This window comes from Dasypus novemcinctus, chromosome 13 (genome assembly GCF_030445035.2).
Source record: "Dasypus novemcinctus isolate mDasNov1 chromosome 13, mDasNov1.1.hap2, whole genome shotgun sequence".
Classification (NCBI taxonomy): Eukaryota; Metazoa; Chordata; class Mammalia; order Cingulata; family Dasypodidae; genus Dasypus; species Dasypus novemcinctus.
This window is the reverse complement of record NC_080685.1, coordinates 111,091,618-111,108,921: the sequence shown is the minus strand read 5'-3', so window position 1 is coordinate 111,108,921 and position 17,304 is coordinate 111,091,618. Positions and strand designations below refer to the sequence as shown.

The window sequence follows — 17,304 nt, the reverse complement described above, 5'->3', positions numbered from 1 at the left end:
GAGCACGGAGGTATGTTTAAATGCTGTGGAAAAGAAGAGTGGAACGAGAAATTAGAAGGTAGCAAAGAGAAAGGGCCTAAGTGATGGCTGAGATGCAGGAGGGCCTTTCGGGTGGTGAGTCGCGCAGAGCCAGGGAGTCGAGGGGATCTGCTCTAGCATCTTCCCTTCCCTGTGAAGTGAAGCAGGCACTGGCAAATGGCATGGGGGAAATGCCGCGTGCTTAATTACATACACAGAATGTGCGATTGTAAGTACTTAAAAATATGCATGGGAAAAGTCCTGGAAAGGACGCTCCCTCTGACCGCTCTGGCTGCAGTTGTGTGTTCCCATACTCCAGCCATCCAGTCGCTGCCCTCGCCCTCTCCTCTGCTCCTTCGGCCGCCCGGCCCACGCCCGCCTTCCATCCTGAATCTCAGCTAACTGTTGACCCAGCGCTGCTGAGCAGTGGAAACTCGTGCAGGGCGGGCTGGGGTCACTGCTCAAGGTCTCCAGCCTTCGCTGGGCCCTCAACTTAAACTCATTTGAGGGGAGCTTGGGAAATCCCTATACTTTACTTTTTATGGAAAACTAGGATTGCATTTGTCTCCAATCCTATGGATAAACAAACTGGTGTATTCACACGATGGAATACTAGGCAGTGGTAAGAAGAGATGAAGTCGTAAAGCATCTGACAGCATGGATGAGCCGGGAGGACATGTTGAGGGAAGCAAGCCAGACACAAAAGGACAAATACTGTATGACTGTGCTACTATGAACTGAAAATATTGTGTAACATTAAAACAAAGCAAAAATCTAGATCTCCAATTCTCTCCAGTCGTATTGCATCTTTCCCATTTTCTAGGATTCCTCAAGGATCACCCTGAGCAGACCAGTGATTTCCCTGCATGTTTCTCAGCGCCTTGTGGTTCCTACAGAAGGGGGAGTCAACTAACGTGACATTTAGGTGGCAGATAAAGCAGGCAACCTCCTCAGGAGCACCCGAGTCTTTGCCTGGGCCTCCTTAAAAAAGACCAACAAGCAAGAGAAATTAATTAGAGCTGCAATCACTTTATTTGGGCTTCTGAACTGGATTTTTAAGAATACTATAGTTCTAAATTTTAATTTCAGGTAAAATTTTAAAAAACCTGCCTTTCCCCCTCTGTGAATTTGCAGAAGTCTGCTACCTTGTTAAAGTGGAAACAAGTGGGAAACGGACTTTGGCCCAGTGGTTAGGGCGTCCGTCTACCATATGGGAGGTCCGCGGTTCAAACCCCGGGCCTCCTTGACCCGTGTGGAGCTGGCCATGCGCAGTGCTGATGCGCGCAAGGAGTGCCGTGCCACGCAAGGGTGTCCCCCGCGTGGGGGAGCCCCACGCGCAAGGAGTGCGCCCGTGAGGAAAGCCGCCCAGCGTGAAAAGAAAGAGCAGCCTGCCCAGGAATGGCGCCGCCCACACTTCCCGTGCCGCTGACGACAACAGAAGCGGACAAAGAAACAAGACGCAGCAAATAGACACCAAGAACAGACAACCAGGGGAGGGGGGGAAATTAAATAAATAAATAAATCTTTAAAAAAAAATAAAATAAAATAAAGTGGAAACAAGTTATAATCGTGTGTGCTTACACACCACCGTGCCGATGTCGCCCTTCAGGAAAAAAGCCACACGGTGCGCTTGCGTAAGGCTGTTTATTTAACAGTACATTCGGAAGAAGATAAGGCAACAAGGCATGATTTTTATAGTTAGCGTTTTCCCAAGGGAAAGCCAGGACACAACTCTGCTGTTTCCGTAAGAACTAGGCGGCACCTCCCTGATTGCATGCACGAACCCTGGCCATGGCGAGGCCGGGGCGCTCCGAGGCGGCGGGCCGCTCCTCCGGCCCCTCGTAAACGGCCTGCGAACGGGATGCCTGCTTTCGCTGTACTGCTCGCGTCGCTGCATCAGCGTGGAACCCTTCGGTATTCATAGCACTGAATGCGTAAGGCCAGGCACGCTCAAGGACTTGAGCGTGAGGATGTTTTACTCTTGCCAATCGATAACTAAAACCTGCCCCTAGTCACCCAATGATGGCGGTAGGACCTCTCACCTTGACAGAGTTATGATGATGCATCATATTTCCCGTCTTGTGCAAGTGAAATAGTAATTACTTGACTGCTGCTTGGTAGCTGCCAAAGCATTTGTAAACTTGAAGTTGCTTCATATATTCCTAGCTAGTATCTACTGCCCTTTGAGATTGACTTAATGTTTACTCAGCTGTTAAATACCTCCCTGCATTTTTCTTGATTTGATATTGCTATAAACAGGGAAATGTGTAAAAGTAAAAAGTGTATACTATTTACAGACTGAAAGCTTTCTTTGAGCTTATGAAGGGTTAAGTGACTCACGTTTGCATTATTATAATGATATGCAAATCTTTTACTTTGATATGTGAAAGTTCTATTATCTCAGATAGACAGTATTATTATTTTCAGCTATAATTAAGCAGATGTTCCCATAATTTCAAGCTCTAGATACAAAGTGTTTCCCTGTGGAAACAGTCCTCGGCTGATTTTCTTTCATGGGAAGTCTTCAGGCAGATTAGTTATAACTTCAAAGTACTGAAAAACAGAGCCACTGTGAGGGAAAAGAGAAAAGTCCATTCAGTGAACATTGTAAAAGCAAAGGCTATTTAAAGTACCTCTAAGTTTTCCTGAAAGTTCAAGGAAACTGACCAAAGGCTAAGATTGAAGTACACAACTCAAGTGCTTCCTGCCGAATTTCTGGAGTCCAGCATTTTACCCCAGGACAGTGACCATGTGTCACTTGTATCATATCACAGGGTTGACTGAACTCATGGAACAGGAAATTCAGACGCCATGCAAAGGGACATTTGCACTTACCTCTGCCTCGAAATAGTCCCATCAATAGTTAAGGCATAATTAGCCTTTAACCCGTGGTTTTCAACCTTGGTTCTGATAAGAATGACCTGGGGAACTTTAAATCAGGTTCTGATTTTCAGTGGACTGCGTTTGGGAAAAAAAAAAAACTCCCCGGGTGATTCAATATGCTGCCAAGGTGGAAAATCCCCCAGCGGAAGGGGAGATTGTCCTGTCACTGCTGCTCCTCAGCAAAGACTGACGAGCGCGGGACTCCAGGAACCTGTGAACGGGGACGCTCGGGGAGGAGGGAAAGCCAGGGTAGGCGACTCGCAGAGGAAGCGGGTGCGAGTGGCCTGGCAGGCAGCGGTGTAGACAGGGATGGAGGCTGGGCTGGAATTGGCTGTCTAGCGATGATGACAAAGAGGCTCGCGTTCCCAGAACTTAGTGGCGTGGCGTGTTTTATGTCACCGTTGTACTGACTCTACTCTGCCTTACCGTCTCTGCAGGGAGATTTCCTAGGCTCCATAGAGCATTAATCAAATTAAAGTTGTAACCAGAAAAAATATATTTTCAGCTGGCCAGAGGTTTATGTCCCACTTCACAGGAGCAGCCTTTTTGGTTGCTCACTTTCTCTGGAGTTCAAAATTCAAGGAGAAGAGGTGCCGGGCCCTGGGCCTTGCCGCCTTGCTCCCCGTTTTTCTGGGGGCGGGGCTGAGTACTTGGCCATTCTCCCCGCCGGGCGCATGTGAAGCAGGAGCCCTTTCCTTCGCGACCAGAGAGCATGTGCACCTGGCTGGGTGTGAAACTGGTAGGCGACTTAATTTGGATGGATGATTATGTTGGATATGGGCGTTGCTGGGATTCCAGACACACGCGCACCTGATTATACGTGGCAAGCTTATTTACTACGGCCAGTTTTACTTTAAAGGGGGAAGAGAAAAGTACTTGGCTCAGAAAGTATTTAGATCTGTTCTAAGAATGACAGATCTTTCCAGAACGCGAGTTGAATTTAATCCAGCGGGTTTCTTTATATAAGCGCCTTCTCGCATGCTAATTAGCAGTTCATTTTTTCTAGCAGTGACCCGCCCTTTCCTTATTTAACCTTATTCCACACTCAAGGAAAGCTCTTGGGAGGGCAGAGCCAGGACTTGAGAATCAGTCGGTGGGAAACTGCAAGAAAAGGTGCATTGTGGCACCATGGAGCCATTTATAGACCTATCCTCGACAGACCCGAAGATTTTTAAAGCGAAGTTTTTAAAAGGTCAGCAATCCATAGCCTGTCACTCAGATAACAGCCCTTCTCCCCCGCGACCCTGTAGGGGTGAGGTGGGTGGTGTGAAGAGGCTGACTTACAGAGAGAAGGTCCAGCTCTATGGTTCCCGTGTTCTCGGGATCCAGCTGCTTAAATATCTCTGCGGAGGAAGAAAAAGAGACAGCCCCAAGCAAGTTAGCCGACCGTGGATCCCACTACCCTCCTCCCCTATTTGGCAGGTGATTTCACTGAATGTCACAAGCCACTATTTCTCCCTCCTTCCCAAGTTAATACTGAGTTTCAGATCATTTCCCCCATGCTGAAAGCTAGTCTGCTGTAATACCCAGAAAATGGAAATGGGCCTTTCTCCAAATATCCACTTACTGAACAGTGTTTCCAGTCGAACTAAGCACCGAACAAAATTATCAAAATCGATGATGAGCTGGTCATCTGCAAACCGAGCAACGATGACCTGGTGGAGCTGACAGGGCAGCTTGAAACCTGGATTACAAAGGAACAGGCAAACTGATTGTGCAGCATCAAGACATGGGCACCCCGTGGCAACCTCAGCGGCCAGTGCAACTGCTCTCATCTCTTGGCTGCTGTTCCGCGAGACTTGTTCCTTTGCACAGCCAGTGCCTTCTGTGGCTTTTTTGTTTTCCCACTGTCTGCCTGTTCCCTTAGGGTTTTTCCCACTGACTCAGCTCCCTCGGCTTTGCACAAACCTCACTCCCGCTTCCCAAGACGTTTCTCGCCTGATGCTCTTTCCGTGGTCCTGCTGCTTCGTGATGTACCACTGCTGCTTATTTTACTTATTTGTTTAGCTCAGAATCATCTCAAAGACTAGATTCTACCTCCTATCTGTGACGGAAACTGTGGTGCCCCAGTATTAATGTGCCCTCTTTCCACAGTAATAAAGAAAATTTTTTTCAGGGACCAGGGGTCGGGGATTGAACCCAGGACCTCGTATGTGGGAAGCCGGTGCTCAACCACTAAGCCGCACCGGCTCCCTGAGTTGGTTGCTTCCTTCGTTCTGCTTGTTGTTTTGTTTTTTCAGGAGGCACCAGGGACGGAACCCGGGACCTCCACTGTGGAAGGCTGGAGCCACATCCGCTCCCAGGAGGAGAATTTTAAGTAGGCCCCGGCTGCCTAAGGAAGCCCCGGGTGCCCAGCCTCCCTTGCAGCGCCGTGCCGCCTGGGACCGCGCTCTGCAGCGGGATGCGAGCGGGCGGCGTGCGCGCCTTACGGCCCGGGTGGCGTGCCCTTCTCCCTGCAGCCTGTTGCTGGGATGTGGCTGCAGCAGCAAGCCACAGCTCCCGGCGAGCGCAGCACTCGGGGACGGTGAGGCCAGGGGCCGGAGGGGCGCGGCCGCCTTGCGCTGCCGAGCTCCAGCGTTAGGCGAGGCTGTTGGCCGTGTCTCTGCAACGGCGCCACCTCCGCTCAGGGTGACCAGCCCTGCTCTGGGGGTCCACCACGGGCTCGTGTCCCTTCCACTGACATCCCGTTCTCTCCAGCCAGCCCTGCAGCTGAAAGGAGCGCGGGGACATCTGAGCACTGGCTCCAGGCTTGGCCCGCCAGGCTCCTCAGAAGGAAGCTGGGGTTCGGAGGGCAGCAGAGGACAGGGCATGGCGGGCCGTGCCGGGCTTTACCAAGGAGCCTTTAAAAGGGGGATGAAAAGAACGCGCCTGCATTAAGCCAGCACCTACTTTGTTCTATAGCTTAACAAGCTTTATATTGCACTGTACAGACTAAGCTGCCACTTATTCTAGAGATAAAATAGTTAGGGAGTGTTACCTGCTTCTTCTAGTGCTTTCCGCATCTCATAGGAATTCATGGTACCAGACTTGTCAACGTCGATTTCCCGGTAAATTTTCTGGAACAGGAAAAATAGTTATGAGAACCGTGCTCTAAAGAACAGCGGGTGGCGAGCCGCTGTTGAGCCTGTGCTGAGTGGGGTGAGCTTTTCTCGCTCTGCAGCTTGGCTTGGGAGGAATCACCCCCGTTTCTGCCTTAATGCCTAATAGTAGTATGCTTCTCTCTGTGAGCTGGTTTGTAAATATTTCCAGCATTACATGGTGGCTGCCTGAGAAAACCTTCTAACTTTATTTATTTTTTTGCAAGTCCCACTGCTCAGCAGACTTTCTCCCAGAAATCCTCACCGCTCTGCTCCTCAGTCAACTAGCCAAATGGCACGGGCCCATGTGCTGCTGTCTTGTATTCATTTTTAGGCTTGAGCTGTGAAATATCCAAACCGCAAGGGGCCATATAACCTTTCCGGGCAGCCTCACGGTGGCTTTTAGATGTCTCCATTTCTGGTCAATAACCGGGAGAAGGCAGAGAATAGGCCACCGGACGCGGAAGCCCCTGGTTTTCTTTAGGAGGCGGGCCGCATCTGAGCTCCATCGTGGCTGAGGCCTTGGGCCCTGTGGCTGTGCCTCGCCTCCGGAGTCGCTGGCCCTAGAGGATGTGCACCGAGGCCCCCGCCCCTCCCACCTGCCCTCCCGGGGCGCACCTGGTACTTCTGGATCTTCTTCCAGAGAATGTAGAACTCCTTCAGCCCCAGCTTGCCGCTCCCGTCCGACTGCTGTCAGTTAAGGAAAGCTCCTTGGGTCTAGGTTCATTTGGGCACCCTGTCACCGGTTGGTTCTTTCAACAGATACTTCTGGTAGTCACAGCATGTCCACAAGGAGGTTTTGCGGAACTCTTTTCTTGCTGTTCTCATTGCCCAAAACGCATTTAGGGGAGGAGATGTGGCTCAGGCAGTTGAGCGCCTGCTTCCCACAGAGGTCCCAGGTTTGGTTCCCAGTGCCTCCTAAAAACAACACAACAAAAAAAACAAACAGCAAGCAAACAAACAAAAAAACCAAGGAGCCGATGCAGCTCAGGGGTTGAGCGCCAGCTTCCTGCATAGGAGGTCCCGGGTTCAGTGCCTGGCCCGGGACCTCAAAAGCAAAAATAAAACAAACAAAAACAAAAAACAAAAACCTCCATTTCAAGGGTCAGAGTAAGGCAAACTATACACCTGGTTCCCTGCTGATTAACGTTAGTTTTGTCTGGGGATGCTGGGAGGTCCCAGATTCTGCTAAAAATGAGCCGTAGAATGGCAGAGGGTTTCCCGGGACGCCTAACAGTTAGGGCCTGTCACTTTTCGGAGTATTTGAGACCTTTTGAGAGGGACGCCGCACGATGGGCGCACACCTCAGATAAGGAGCCTTAGACAGCCTTCCACTAAGCATCTGGAGCAAGGGGGGAGGATGGCGCGCTGCCTCAGGGCAGGCGGGCGCGTGGACCTCGCCAGCGGCCTTGGCGGGAGCTAGGGAGCAAGGAGAATGACCGCCAGGGCAGGGCGCCTTACCGACAAATGAGGAGGAGATCTTGACAAAGAACAGACTCGCATCAGAAAGCGTGCGGTTCAGGGGATGTTTTCTAGGGGAAGTAGTGGAAACACTCAGGAAACACTAAAGCTGCCCTGGGCAGAGGTGGGAGGCGCTGGGGGTTGCCGGCGCCGGCTGGGGAGTGGGCCGGCCGCCCTGCAGTCAGCCTGTGCAGGAGGCAGGGGGGGACCTCTCTTCCCCGTCTGAGGTCTCTGTTCACCTCAGGAAGGGAGGTCGAGCCGACAACGACCCCACAGCAATCGGGCGGGGGAGCAAAGCTGGCCGTTCCGAAGGGGAGGGGGCAACGTGCTTGACCCTTCTCACCACGCCAGGGTTTAAATGCCCTGACTTTTTGTTTCTGCAGCAACATTAAAGGATACATCCAGCATGTCGACCATGATTTTGCAGGTCTCGATGCTGAAGCCGTCTGACTTGATATCTTGGTCTGGAAGGCAAAGTACGGATGAAGGAGACTCTCCTAGAGCAGCCCCGCCCAAGGGTGTCCCTCATCCGCACTCCCCATCGCCGCAGCCGCCGGCCGCCGTGCCCACCGAGCGCTCGGAATGTGTCTCACTCAATTTTAATTAAGTTAAATCACTTTACACCACCACAAATCCCCTGAGAGTACAGGTGATGAGTTACGCTTGTCTGACTTCCTGCATATTTTAAGTTTAAAAAGCACTTATTAAATAAATGAAAAAATGGTAAATGAATGTGCTAACGGAGTGCAAATCGCCTGTGGTTGTCAGGTAAGGAAAAGGGAAACAGCGCACGTGTATTCATTTTAGGCCCCGTCCTGCGGAGAAAGAAGCGTCTGCATTTGCGGAGGGTTTATGTGTCCCCAGACGCCTCCTGGGAGGTGCAGTCCAGCTGCTGAGAGCCTCGTCTCACAGGCTGCCGGGTCCCGCGGGCCTCGCCGTGCCCTGCCCGGGCTCGGGGCCGCCCTGCTGGGGGAAGGCTGAGCTCTTCCTGGAACTCCAGCCCACCGCTGCGATTATCCCCTCCCGACTGCAAGCCCCCGCTCCCTGGGTCGCTGTCTTATCTGAAGCAGCACGGCTTGTCCTGATTTGAGGACACATGTATTTCCACCAGGGGGGCCCAGTGCTGCGGGGCCCGGACAACTTGTGGATATTTTTAAGAAATAGTCACGGGGAGCAGATGTGGCTCAGTGGCTGAGCACCTGCCTTCCACATGGGAGGTCCCGGGTTCGGTCCCCGGTGCCTCCTAAAAACAAAACAACAATCAACACGGAAACAAGAGGAAACCAACTCGGGCTTCCCATATACGAGGTCCCAGGCTCAATCCCTGGCCCTGGAACCTCAAAATAAACACAAACCAAACAAATTACAGACTGAAAAGGGTTCCTAGAACCACGTGTCCAGCCCATTGCTCAAGCCTCTCCAGTGTTTTTTTTTCCAGGGGGTACCAGAGCTTGAACCCGGGACCTCCTGCCTGTGAAGCAGGCGCTCAGCCCTGCGCTGCGCCCGCCCTGCTGTGTTCGTCCCGTGTGAAGCCCTGCAGCCTGGCTGACACAGCCCCTTCTGGAGTCGTGCACTGCCCGCTTGGGCCAGCGGCTCGAATGAAGTGACAGTTCTCTCAGTAAGCACTAGTCGGACAGGGCTCGTTTATCCACGTTGGGAGGTGAGACCTTTTCTCGCTCTCTCCCTTAGCTTGAGCACAAGTCTCAGATGGCCCCGTTATTTTCCACGCTGACTCATCACGTCCCGCAGTGCTGCTTCCCGCTAAGTGCAGCCAGGGCGTTCGGGGACTCAGGAATGCATCCTGGCGCCCAGGACCGAGCCGGCTCGGCTCTCCATTACCAGTCAGTCGTCCTAACAGCGGCCACCTGTTGAGCTCAGGCGCGGTGTTAGGCAGTTTCCACACTGAAGGCTTTCGCCCCCTCTAAGAGCTCACTAAACACGCCTATTTTGCAGATAAAGAAACAGAGCAGCCGGGGAACTTGGTCTAGGCCACAGAGCTAGTAAGGAGAGACACTCGATCTTCAGCCTCTGCACTCTGGACACTCCTCTTTCCGGCACATCCTGGAGGAGCCTCCTTCCCCCGTGTCTCTGGTGGTGGCGGCGCAGGGAGGAGCCAGGAGGGGTGCTGCCCGCAGGGGGCGGGGCGGCGCCGCACCTGCCGTGCACCTGCCGGCGCACGCGGGCAGAGGCTCGCGGGTACTCACGCTTGGCCAGGACTCTCCTCAGGATGGTCTGCAGCTCAAAGGCAGAGATCTCGGCGTCCTGCGGGAGAGCAAACAGGCTGTCAGGCCCTCCCGGCGAGCTGGAGGGAGCGGCCCCGGGCTCGTGGGAGGGCTGGGGAGGCCTGCTCACGGCCGGCCGTGAATGTGCATTTCTACCTGCCCAGGGGACGCTGACGCAGCGGTCCCAGGACACCCCTGGGGCGGCACCGCGGCCTACCGTCCGGCTTTACCCTACAGCGCTCTGCCTAGAGAAGGTGAAATCCTGCACTCTACCCACCGGCGGGCTGAGTCCTCTCACACCATCCCCTCACGCTGCTGAGCTCCTCATCCTTCCCAAGATCTCCGCTTTCTGTAAGGCTTTCTGTAAGGCGGCTAAAGCCTGCTGCCTGAGGGGACAGCCCAGCCCCTTCTCTGTGGTGTCTCAGAACCCGCTCAGGTGCCTCATTCACATCCGCATATCAGGGGAATCGAGGGCAAAACGCACGGTCTAGCCAGGGCTGGGGTTTGCTCTGGTTTTTGCTCTGGGGGATGCGCCTGTGTGTGATTCTTATCAGCAGGGAAATAAATCTCGAGAATGCCCCTTCCCTTGAGATGGGAGGGGAGGAGCGCTTGGCGCCTGGCTTGCCCCTTGAGCTGTGCCTGAGCACGGGGAGGCCCAGGTGAGCTGGGTGCTGGAGGGGGCTGCATCTCTCCGCATGGTGAAGGATGACCCTTTTTTTTTGGGTTTCCAGGAAGAAAGAGGGCTGCATAACTTTGTAGGAGACTGCAGTCTAAATGGCTAAGGGATCTTCTAATACTTGGTTGTAAGCTGTTTGCATTTTTGTGATTTGAAACCCTTCCCCTCCCCACATGGTTATACCGAAAAGGCGTGATTTTGTGGAAATAAGGACAGGGGGCTGAGTTCCACGTCTCAGGTGGCAGGGGTCAGCGGAAGGACGACAGCCATGAGGTGAGACCAAGAACCCCTGGACGGAGATCCCCGAGCCCAGCCGGCCAGGAAACGGACGCTGCTGGCAATGGGCAGGGGCCCTGGGGAGGACCCGGGCAAGCGGAGCTGAAATCTGGGTCACATTTGCAATTCCTCTTTGCTTTTGTTCAGTTTGTTTTTTCTCCTCTTTAAACGGAAGTCTCCTTGGGGACAAAGACTGTCTTTTCCTTTGCATCACCCAGAGCGCACGGCCGAGTTTCTCGGAACACCCACCTCCCCTGCCAGCTGGGCAAACAGCTTTCGGAATCCGCCATCAATGTCGTCCTCGCTGACGTCGATCTGGAAGCGAAGGGGCGGAAATCGGGAAAAAATGGGCCAGCGCGGAGAATGCTCATACGGTTCTCCCCGCATGGCACCAGCCCACCGTCTCCCCAGTTCCCCAGTTCCGTCCTGCCTCTGGAGTTCTCGTGGGCCTGAATGCTAAGGTTACTGGGTTTGAGATAAAGGAGAGGGAGCGGAATTAATGACAGAATTTTTTTCTAGGAAAACAACGGGAGGGAATCCAAACTCCGAGGGACGGAGTGGTTCTCGAGCTTCTTCTGACAGGTCTCTTCTCTAACATCCACCAACGTCACCTTTCAGGATCCGCCCCACCAGGCACCTGCAGGCTTCATGCCCGACTGCAGCGCCCCTGAGGAGCTGCAGGCGCGAGGGGGCACCGCCCACGCCCGCCTCGCACGCTTCAGGCTCTTCAACCCACGGGACCAGCCGAGCTTCCGCAGCTGGCGCCGAGGATGACCGGGCGACCCCGGGTCCCGGGACAGCCGAGGAGGACGTGCCTCACGGGACCCCAAGGCTCTTCGGGTGTGTGGGGCTTCCCTGCCTTGGTTGGGCAGAGCTTGATATTCCTAAGTTGTTTCCCTAAAAGCCCTCTGGGATTTGTCACTGAGTTTTTGGAACTCTCGGGAATCTGGGAAATCAGGCCATTCATCTCATTTCAGAGGAGGAAACGCAGGCCCAGGAGGGGAAATGACAGGAACCTCACTCCCCCGGGCTCAGCGCTGCAGGAGGTGCCGCCCTTCCCCGCCACCAGCCCCTGCGCCCGCCCCGCCTCCCGTGCGGGGGCACGAGCTCTGCCCTAACCGGCAAGGCACTGGCCCAGGCTCCAGTCAAGGAGCCAGCGGGCTGTACCCTTAGTTTCAAGCTGTGCTCATGCATCTTGGTGTGGGGCCTCCTAAACCCTTGGAACTACTTCTTGTTCCTCTGTACTCCGGGTTGTCCATGATGGAAAGGGTGAATTCCAGGAGTTACAAGTACCTCTTCAAGGTTGGCCTCAATTTCATCATCTACAACCCTGGAAATAGAAGGAAAGACTGTTAGTGGAAGGCACCCTACAGCAAAAGCAAAGGGTTGCAGAAGTCACCGCCAGCAAGGAAGCACAACATTGCAATCCAGCACGAGGAGGGGGCCTGGGGTGCCTCTGCACCCCAAGGTCACATGATAACAGGTCCTCTAAGCAGCAGAAATTAAGGCATAAATGATCCACGGGAAGTGTCATGGCTCAAGTAACTTGGGCAGTTGGGGATTTTTATTTGCTAGTTTTTGGTCTTTATTAAATGGCGCAGTCTTCCCATGTGGTGTGGTGCTGGAATCCCAGACACCATGCGGTGCTGTCCTGAAGGTGCAACTCTGCGGTTCCGCCTGGAAGACCCTTTACCATGGAAGCCCTACCGCCTCCTCGTTCTGCTTAGGGCTGGAGAGAGCAGGCAGTGTGGAGGCCTAGTGCTGCTAGTGTCTCAGCGGAAGACGGGCTGATCCCCACACACAGCCCTTGTACAGGGGTGGCTTCTTGTGCTTTGCGGTGAGGGAAGTTAAGCTTAGGGGGCTCTTCCTTGCTCCCCTGGATCAGAGCGTCCTCACAGAAGAAAAGAGGAGGACACCTCTTTGGGCTGATAGAATCCAGAACAGATACTATCTTGAGGCAGGGGAGTTAGACAGCTTTATGGGGGGAGGGCTGTCCTCCTGGGGTGGCGAGAGCACGAGGTGAGGGGCCTGCGGCTTCCCCTGGACAGTGCCGTGTGGCGGCTAGGGAGGAGCAGTGCTGAGTGACACAGGACAGTGCCGTCCAGATGCCACTGACTCAAGCCCCCATTTCCGTGGGGACCATGAGTTGAACCATGAGGCTTCCTCCAAGTCCTAACAACAGCTTAGAGGGAGGACGCCTTCCGGGGGCAAGCTCAGAGGCAGAAGAGCACCTGTTGGTGGCAGGAAGCTGCGGCCGCCGTGCAGAGACATGGATTGGTTGGCAGCTGCCCAGTACTGTTTTCTCCCCGTAATAGCGCACAGATTCCTCTGTCACGTATCGTCTTGGAGCAAGACCACCGCCCTCATCCCTCCACGGAACCGGAAGGCCAGGGGGCTGGCGGAGCCCAGGCCACCAGGCACTCCCTCCTGGGTCGCTGGATCTGAACAAGTGGCACGGGTCCTAGCAGAGCGACACAGCAGCTGCTCCGTCCCCTGCTTCCAGGCCCTGGAACCTCCAGCACTTCCCTGGCTCCCGCCTCTCCCATCCCACATCCCAGCCTCCCCTCAGTTCCGCAGTCCCCAAAGCCTTTCACTGAACTGCCTTCTGCTTACGTTGCTCCAAGACTGGTGCCGACTCTTAGAGTCAAGTGCCCGACTGAATATACACGGCTGAGCCCACCGTGAACGGAGGCCACTGAGCAGTGGGATAGAGGCAGCCCTGACGTGGCAGGAGACTGACGCTGGCCACAGAGGGTTCTCTAATAGCTGGGATCCACTGAAGAAGGCGAGGGAATGGAGACCTCAGGACTGTGAGAGGGCGTCACTCACACCCCCGCTGGCCTGGGAAAGTAAGCCTTAGACCAGCACTGCCCATTCTCCCCAGTGATGGCAGTGGGTTCAGGGAGAGTCTAATACAGGTCATTCAAATGAAAATAACTTGACAATTTAGGCACACCAGATTCTACAATCCACTCTACAACGGGCCAACCTCCCCTTTCCAGCCAAAGTATCCTTGAGTGACTTTTTTCTTTGCCTTCCTGAGTACGATACTAAAAATTCTTCAATCCATCAAATCCCCACACTAACCCTTTGAAACAGACAGGGATTATGGATAAAGAAATTAAGGTTCAGAGAGCTATTTTCGGGTCAAGGAACCGACAAGCAGCTAGGAAAAAGAAGGGCGGAGAGGAAGAAGGGGGCAGAGCAACCCACTGGTAGTCGGCTTTCTTTTCAGAGAAGATCCGGATGCAGAAGTCCCCGTCCTTGTTGGGCTCGAAGGTGGACGGCACTAGGATGTACTCGCCCGCGGGCAGCTTGAAGCGGTTGAGCACTTCCCGGAGATTGATGAAGGTGTCCGACCGCTCCCGCGCTCTGTGCGTCAGGAAGAAGTTTTTGCTGAGGTGGACGTTGGTCTGCCCGGTGAACTGATGGATAAACAGAGAACAGGCGGGACTAGAGGGCAGAGAAGGCTCCAGGCATACGTCATTTTCCCTCATCGAGATAAAAGGATTAGAGGGACGATGTCTGGGTCATTTAGACATGAAGCAAGCTTTCTAGCAAAAATAAATGCCCACAGAGGAACGCGTCGGCACCTGCAACGGGGGCCCACGTCCACTCAGCTCAGTCTGCAGAGATGCCCCATCTCCCACTTCTGTAAGTGAGTCTCAGCCAAGTTTAGAGTCCACAGGGAAATCTGGTTCAGTTGTTTGTGCTGCACAATATGTTACTACGAACAAAGGCAGGACCAGGGCCCAGAGGGCCCAGCTTCCAGCAAGTGTGGCCAGTGCTGGCTAGGGGGTGTCTTCACTCAGTAACAATTGTGACCTTTACCTCTACACGATTACCACGCTTCCAGTGTGGCTCAGTTAACACTGACTGTGTGCACACCGAGTGCCCGCGCATACTTTATTTAGTCCCTACCACAGTCCGGTGAGGTGGATGATTGACCAGTTTTACTGAAAGAGAAACTGAAGTTCACAGAGAACTTGTCCAAGGTCCCAGAGCTGTCACTAGTAGAGCCCCAGGCCTCTTCCTCTGCACTCCCAACACTGTCTGATGAGACAATCGGCAGGGTTCATCCTTTCCCTAAAGAGCTACAGGGACCTCTCAAGAGGTCCTGAAACCACTGCGATTGTGTTGTGGGCCAGACTGTGACACTCTGAAGTCCTAGCCCTGGTCTAGGTGAAGTGTCCTGATTTGGAAACAGTGTCTTTGCCGATGTAACTGAAGATGAGGTCACACTGGAGTAGGTTGGGCCCTAAACCCAGTAGGACTGTTGTCCTTTTAAGAGGTGGAGAGGACACAGGGACACAGAAGACATCTAAGAAGAAGGCCCGTGACAACAGAGGCAGAGATTGGAGGCTATATTAACAGCTGCAAGCCGAGAAATGCCAGGGTTGTCAGCAACCACCAGAAGTTAGGAAGAGAAAGGAACGAGTCTTCCTCTTCTTCCTTGTTTTAAAAAACTTTTACTTTCACACACACACAGTCCCCGGAGGAAGGATTCTTCCCTCGAGCCTCTTAAGGGAGCATGGCCTGGTGGACACCTTGATTTCAGACTTTGGGCCCACTGGCCGTGAAAGAACGGTTTTAAGCCACCCAGTTTGTGGTGCTTTGTTACACCACAGCTGTGGGGAACTAATGCAGGTTACCTACCTGGAACTAAACCATGTGGGCTCTGCCAAGCCGCTGGGACGCAGCAAGCTGCACAGGGAGACCCCAGGTACCTTGCTCTGAGCTCAAACCAGCGGGATCTAGAACCCGAGGAGACTCCTCCTTCCAGCCACCAGCCCTGCCCCAGCTTCCTGCGACACCCAGAGCTCCAGCAGCAGCCTGAGCCTGATCTTCAGGACCAGCAGCTAACACAGGCCAGACGTACCTCCTCCGGGACCTGCGAAGGTAAAGGAGAACCACGCTTAATTTGGATTCCGGGAAAGCCGCGTAAAAAAAGCCATCACTGCCTCTTTTGCTATCCCCTTTTCTTTGTAGCTTTAGCAGTATTAACCAAACCAACAGAAAAATTATTTTCCAATGAACTCCAAGTATTTCCACATTAAAAACAAATTGATTACCTGGCAATTTATTTTAACCTGTTAAATTCCAAATTTATAGAGCCTAAAAGCAAGGCATGCAGACGTGAAGTGGCCTGCTAAGGTCGCCCGGCAGGAGAAGCGGGGCTGTGTCCAGAAGCACGGTGCGCTCCTCACTCGGGGCTGGGAGCAGGTGGCAGTTCTAGCTCCGGCTGCCACCAGCCCGTACTTCCTCCTTTCTCTGTACTCAGTTTCCTAATCTCTAAAGTGGGGGCAGGGTGTTCCCAGCTCTGAGAGCCCACCGGCGCCCATGGGCGGGGCGGCGGACTGTCTCACAACGCAGTCTGCATTGTCCTTGGCGCTATTCTGTCCTGGGACTGACGTCCTCACCTCTCTCAGAGCCTGAGGGGTTTGGAATTGCGTGTTTTTAGAACCTTTGGTGCTCGCCCAGCTCTTCCCAAGTCCCTTCCTCAGGTGCACGGGGAAGAGGCCAGTGTCCTGCGGTGAGGACATTCTCCCGCCCGGCTTCCACCAGAGAGGGCTGGTGGCATTTGGGAGCCCTGATTTGTAGCACTGGCCAGTTTCCGCAGTGGAGGCAGTCGAGGCAGGTGGTCTCCGCATGCAGGGGCTGGGGGAGCAGCTCTGGCCCCTCGGACCCCGCCGGCAGCCAGAGCGCAGCCCCTCCAGCCGCTCTCAGGCTTCCCCGCGTCCTTCCTCTTCACTGCCCACCCCCCCCCCACTCATCCCCCACCCCCCGAGCCCCAGAAGCTCCATGCTGTGTTGCACAAAGGGGCAGGGAGTGGGCCAGTGCGATACGCCCTTCTCTGCCCGGCCCCAGCCCTCGGCCTGCAGGGGCCACGCCAAGACTGGGCTCCCCTCCGGTGGCCACAAGGGGGGCTTCTCTTAAACTGGGAACAGGAAGACGGAAGGACAAGTGGGCAGGATGTGTCCGCATGGGGAACGGGGGTCCAGCCACAGCGCTCCGGGCGGGGCGCAGGGCTGACGGCTCGCCTGTGCTCCAAGCCCTCTGCCAGCCACCTGGTGACCCTGCCGGCTCGGCCCCTGCCTCCCCAGCCCTCCGGTGGGGTCCAGGAGCACAGCTCAAGTCTCCTCCGTGCTCGGGGACGAGCAGGCCAAGCAGAAAGCCAGGGCTGGGGGCCGCGAGAAGGCAGGCGGAGGCCCTTTTAGAGAGGGCTGAGTCCCGGGCGGCGGGCACAGGCTGGCCACAGCCTGGCAGCCCCGGGGACACGGCACAGGGACACGGCCTGGGGCCTCCCTGTGGCTCTCTGAGGCTCCCCGGGCGTCTCCGGCCCCGGCCGGCCCGTGGCCTCGCCTTTGGGGCCGAGCTCCCTGCGGGGCCCGCGCTGCCCGCACCTCGTAGATGCCGAAGCCGATGGTGTGCATGTCCTCGCCCATCTTGCGCTGCCGCCGCCGGTGCTTCTGGATGAGGCCCACCAGGAAGGTGCAGCCGCTCTCCCCGTCCTCGTCGTCCTCGTCCTCCTCCTCCAGCTTGACCAGGTACTGGGGGTTCATCCAGAAAGTGTCTGCAGCGAGGGGAGGGGCAGGGCGTCGGCGCCAGCCGGGCGGCTGGAAGGGGGGACGGCGGGGGTGCGGCCCTGCGGGGGGGTGGGGCGCGGGGCTGCGGCGCCCTGCATGGGTGC

General features: G+C 54.9%; 2 protein-coding genes across 3 annotated transcripts in view; one reads left to right on the top strand and one right to left on the bottom strand.

Moving 5' to 3' along the window:
- The window catches only part of TP53BP2 (tumor protein p53 binding protein 2), an 87,960-nt gene extending 80,030 nt beyond the window's left edge, over nt 1–7,930 (top strand). The window contains exon 19 of the mRNA XM_058275268.2: nt 7,823–7,930. Within this exon, the coding sequence (XP_058131251.1) occupies nt 7,823–7,831 (9 nt within the window). The 3' untranslated portion in view covers nt 7,832–7,930. The remainder of the gene's footprint in view (nt 1–7,822) is intronic.
- Nucleotides 1,649–17,304, bottom strand: part of CAPN2 (calpain 2) — a 56,348-nt gene continuing 40,692 nt past the window's right edge. Inside the window, exons 10-21 of one of the 2 annotated variants that reach the window (XM_012521764.4) lie at nt 17,018–17,187; nt 15,493–15,504; nt 13,827–14,038; nt 11,907–11,943; nt 10,863–10,928; nt 9,644–9,701; nt 7,839–7,903; nt 6,597–6,668; nt 5,879–5,957; nt 4,469–4,585; nt 4,186–4,244; nt 1,649–2,587 (exon numbers count right to left, since the gene is read on the bottom strand). In XM_012521764.4, the coding sequence (XP_012377218.1) occupies nt 2,564–2,587; nt 4,186–4,244; nt 4,469–4,585; nt 5,879–5,957; nt 6,597–6,668; nt 7,839–7,903; nt 9,644–9,701; nt 10,863–10,928; nt 11,907–11,943; nt 13,827–14,038; nt 15,493–15,504; nt 17,018–17,187 (971 nt within the window). In that variant the 3' untranslated portion in view covers nt 1,649–2,563. The remainder of the gene's footprint in view (nt 2,588–4,185; nt 4,245–4,468; nt 4,586–5,878; nt 5,958–6,596; nt 6,669–7,838; nt 7,904–9,643; nt 9,702–10,862; nt 10,929–11,906; nt 11,944–13,826; nt 14,039–15,492; nt 15,505–17,017; nt 17,188–17,304) is intronic. The other variant, XM_004483907.5, reaches the window with a different exon arrangement.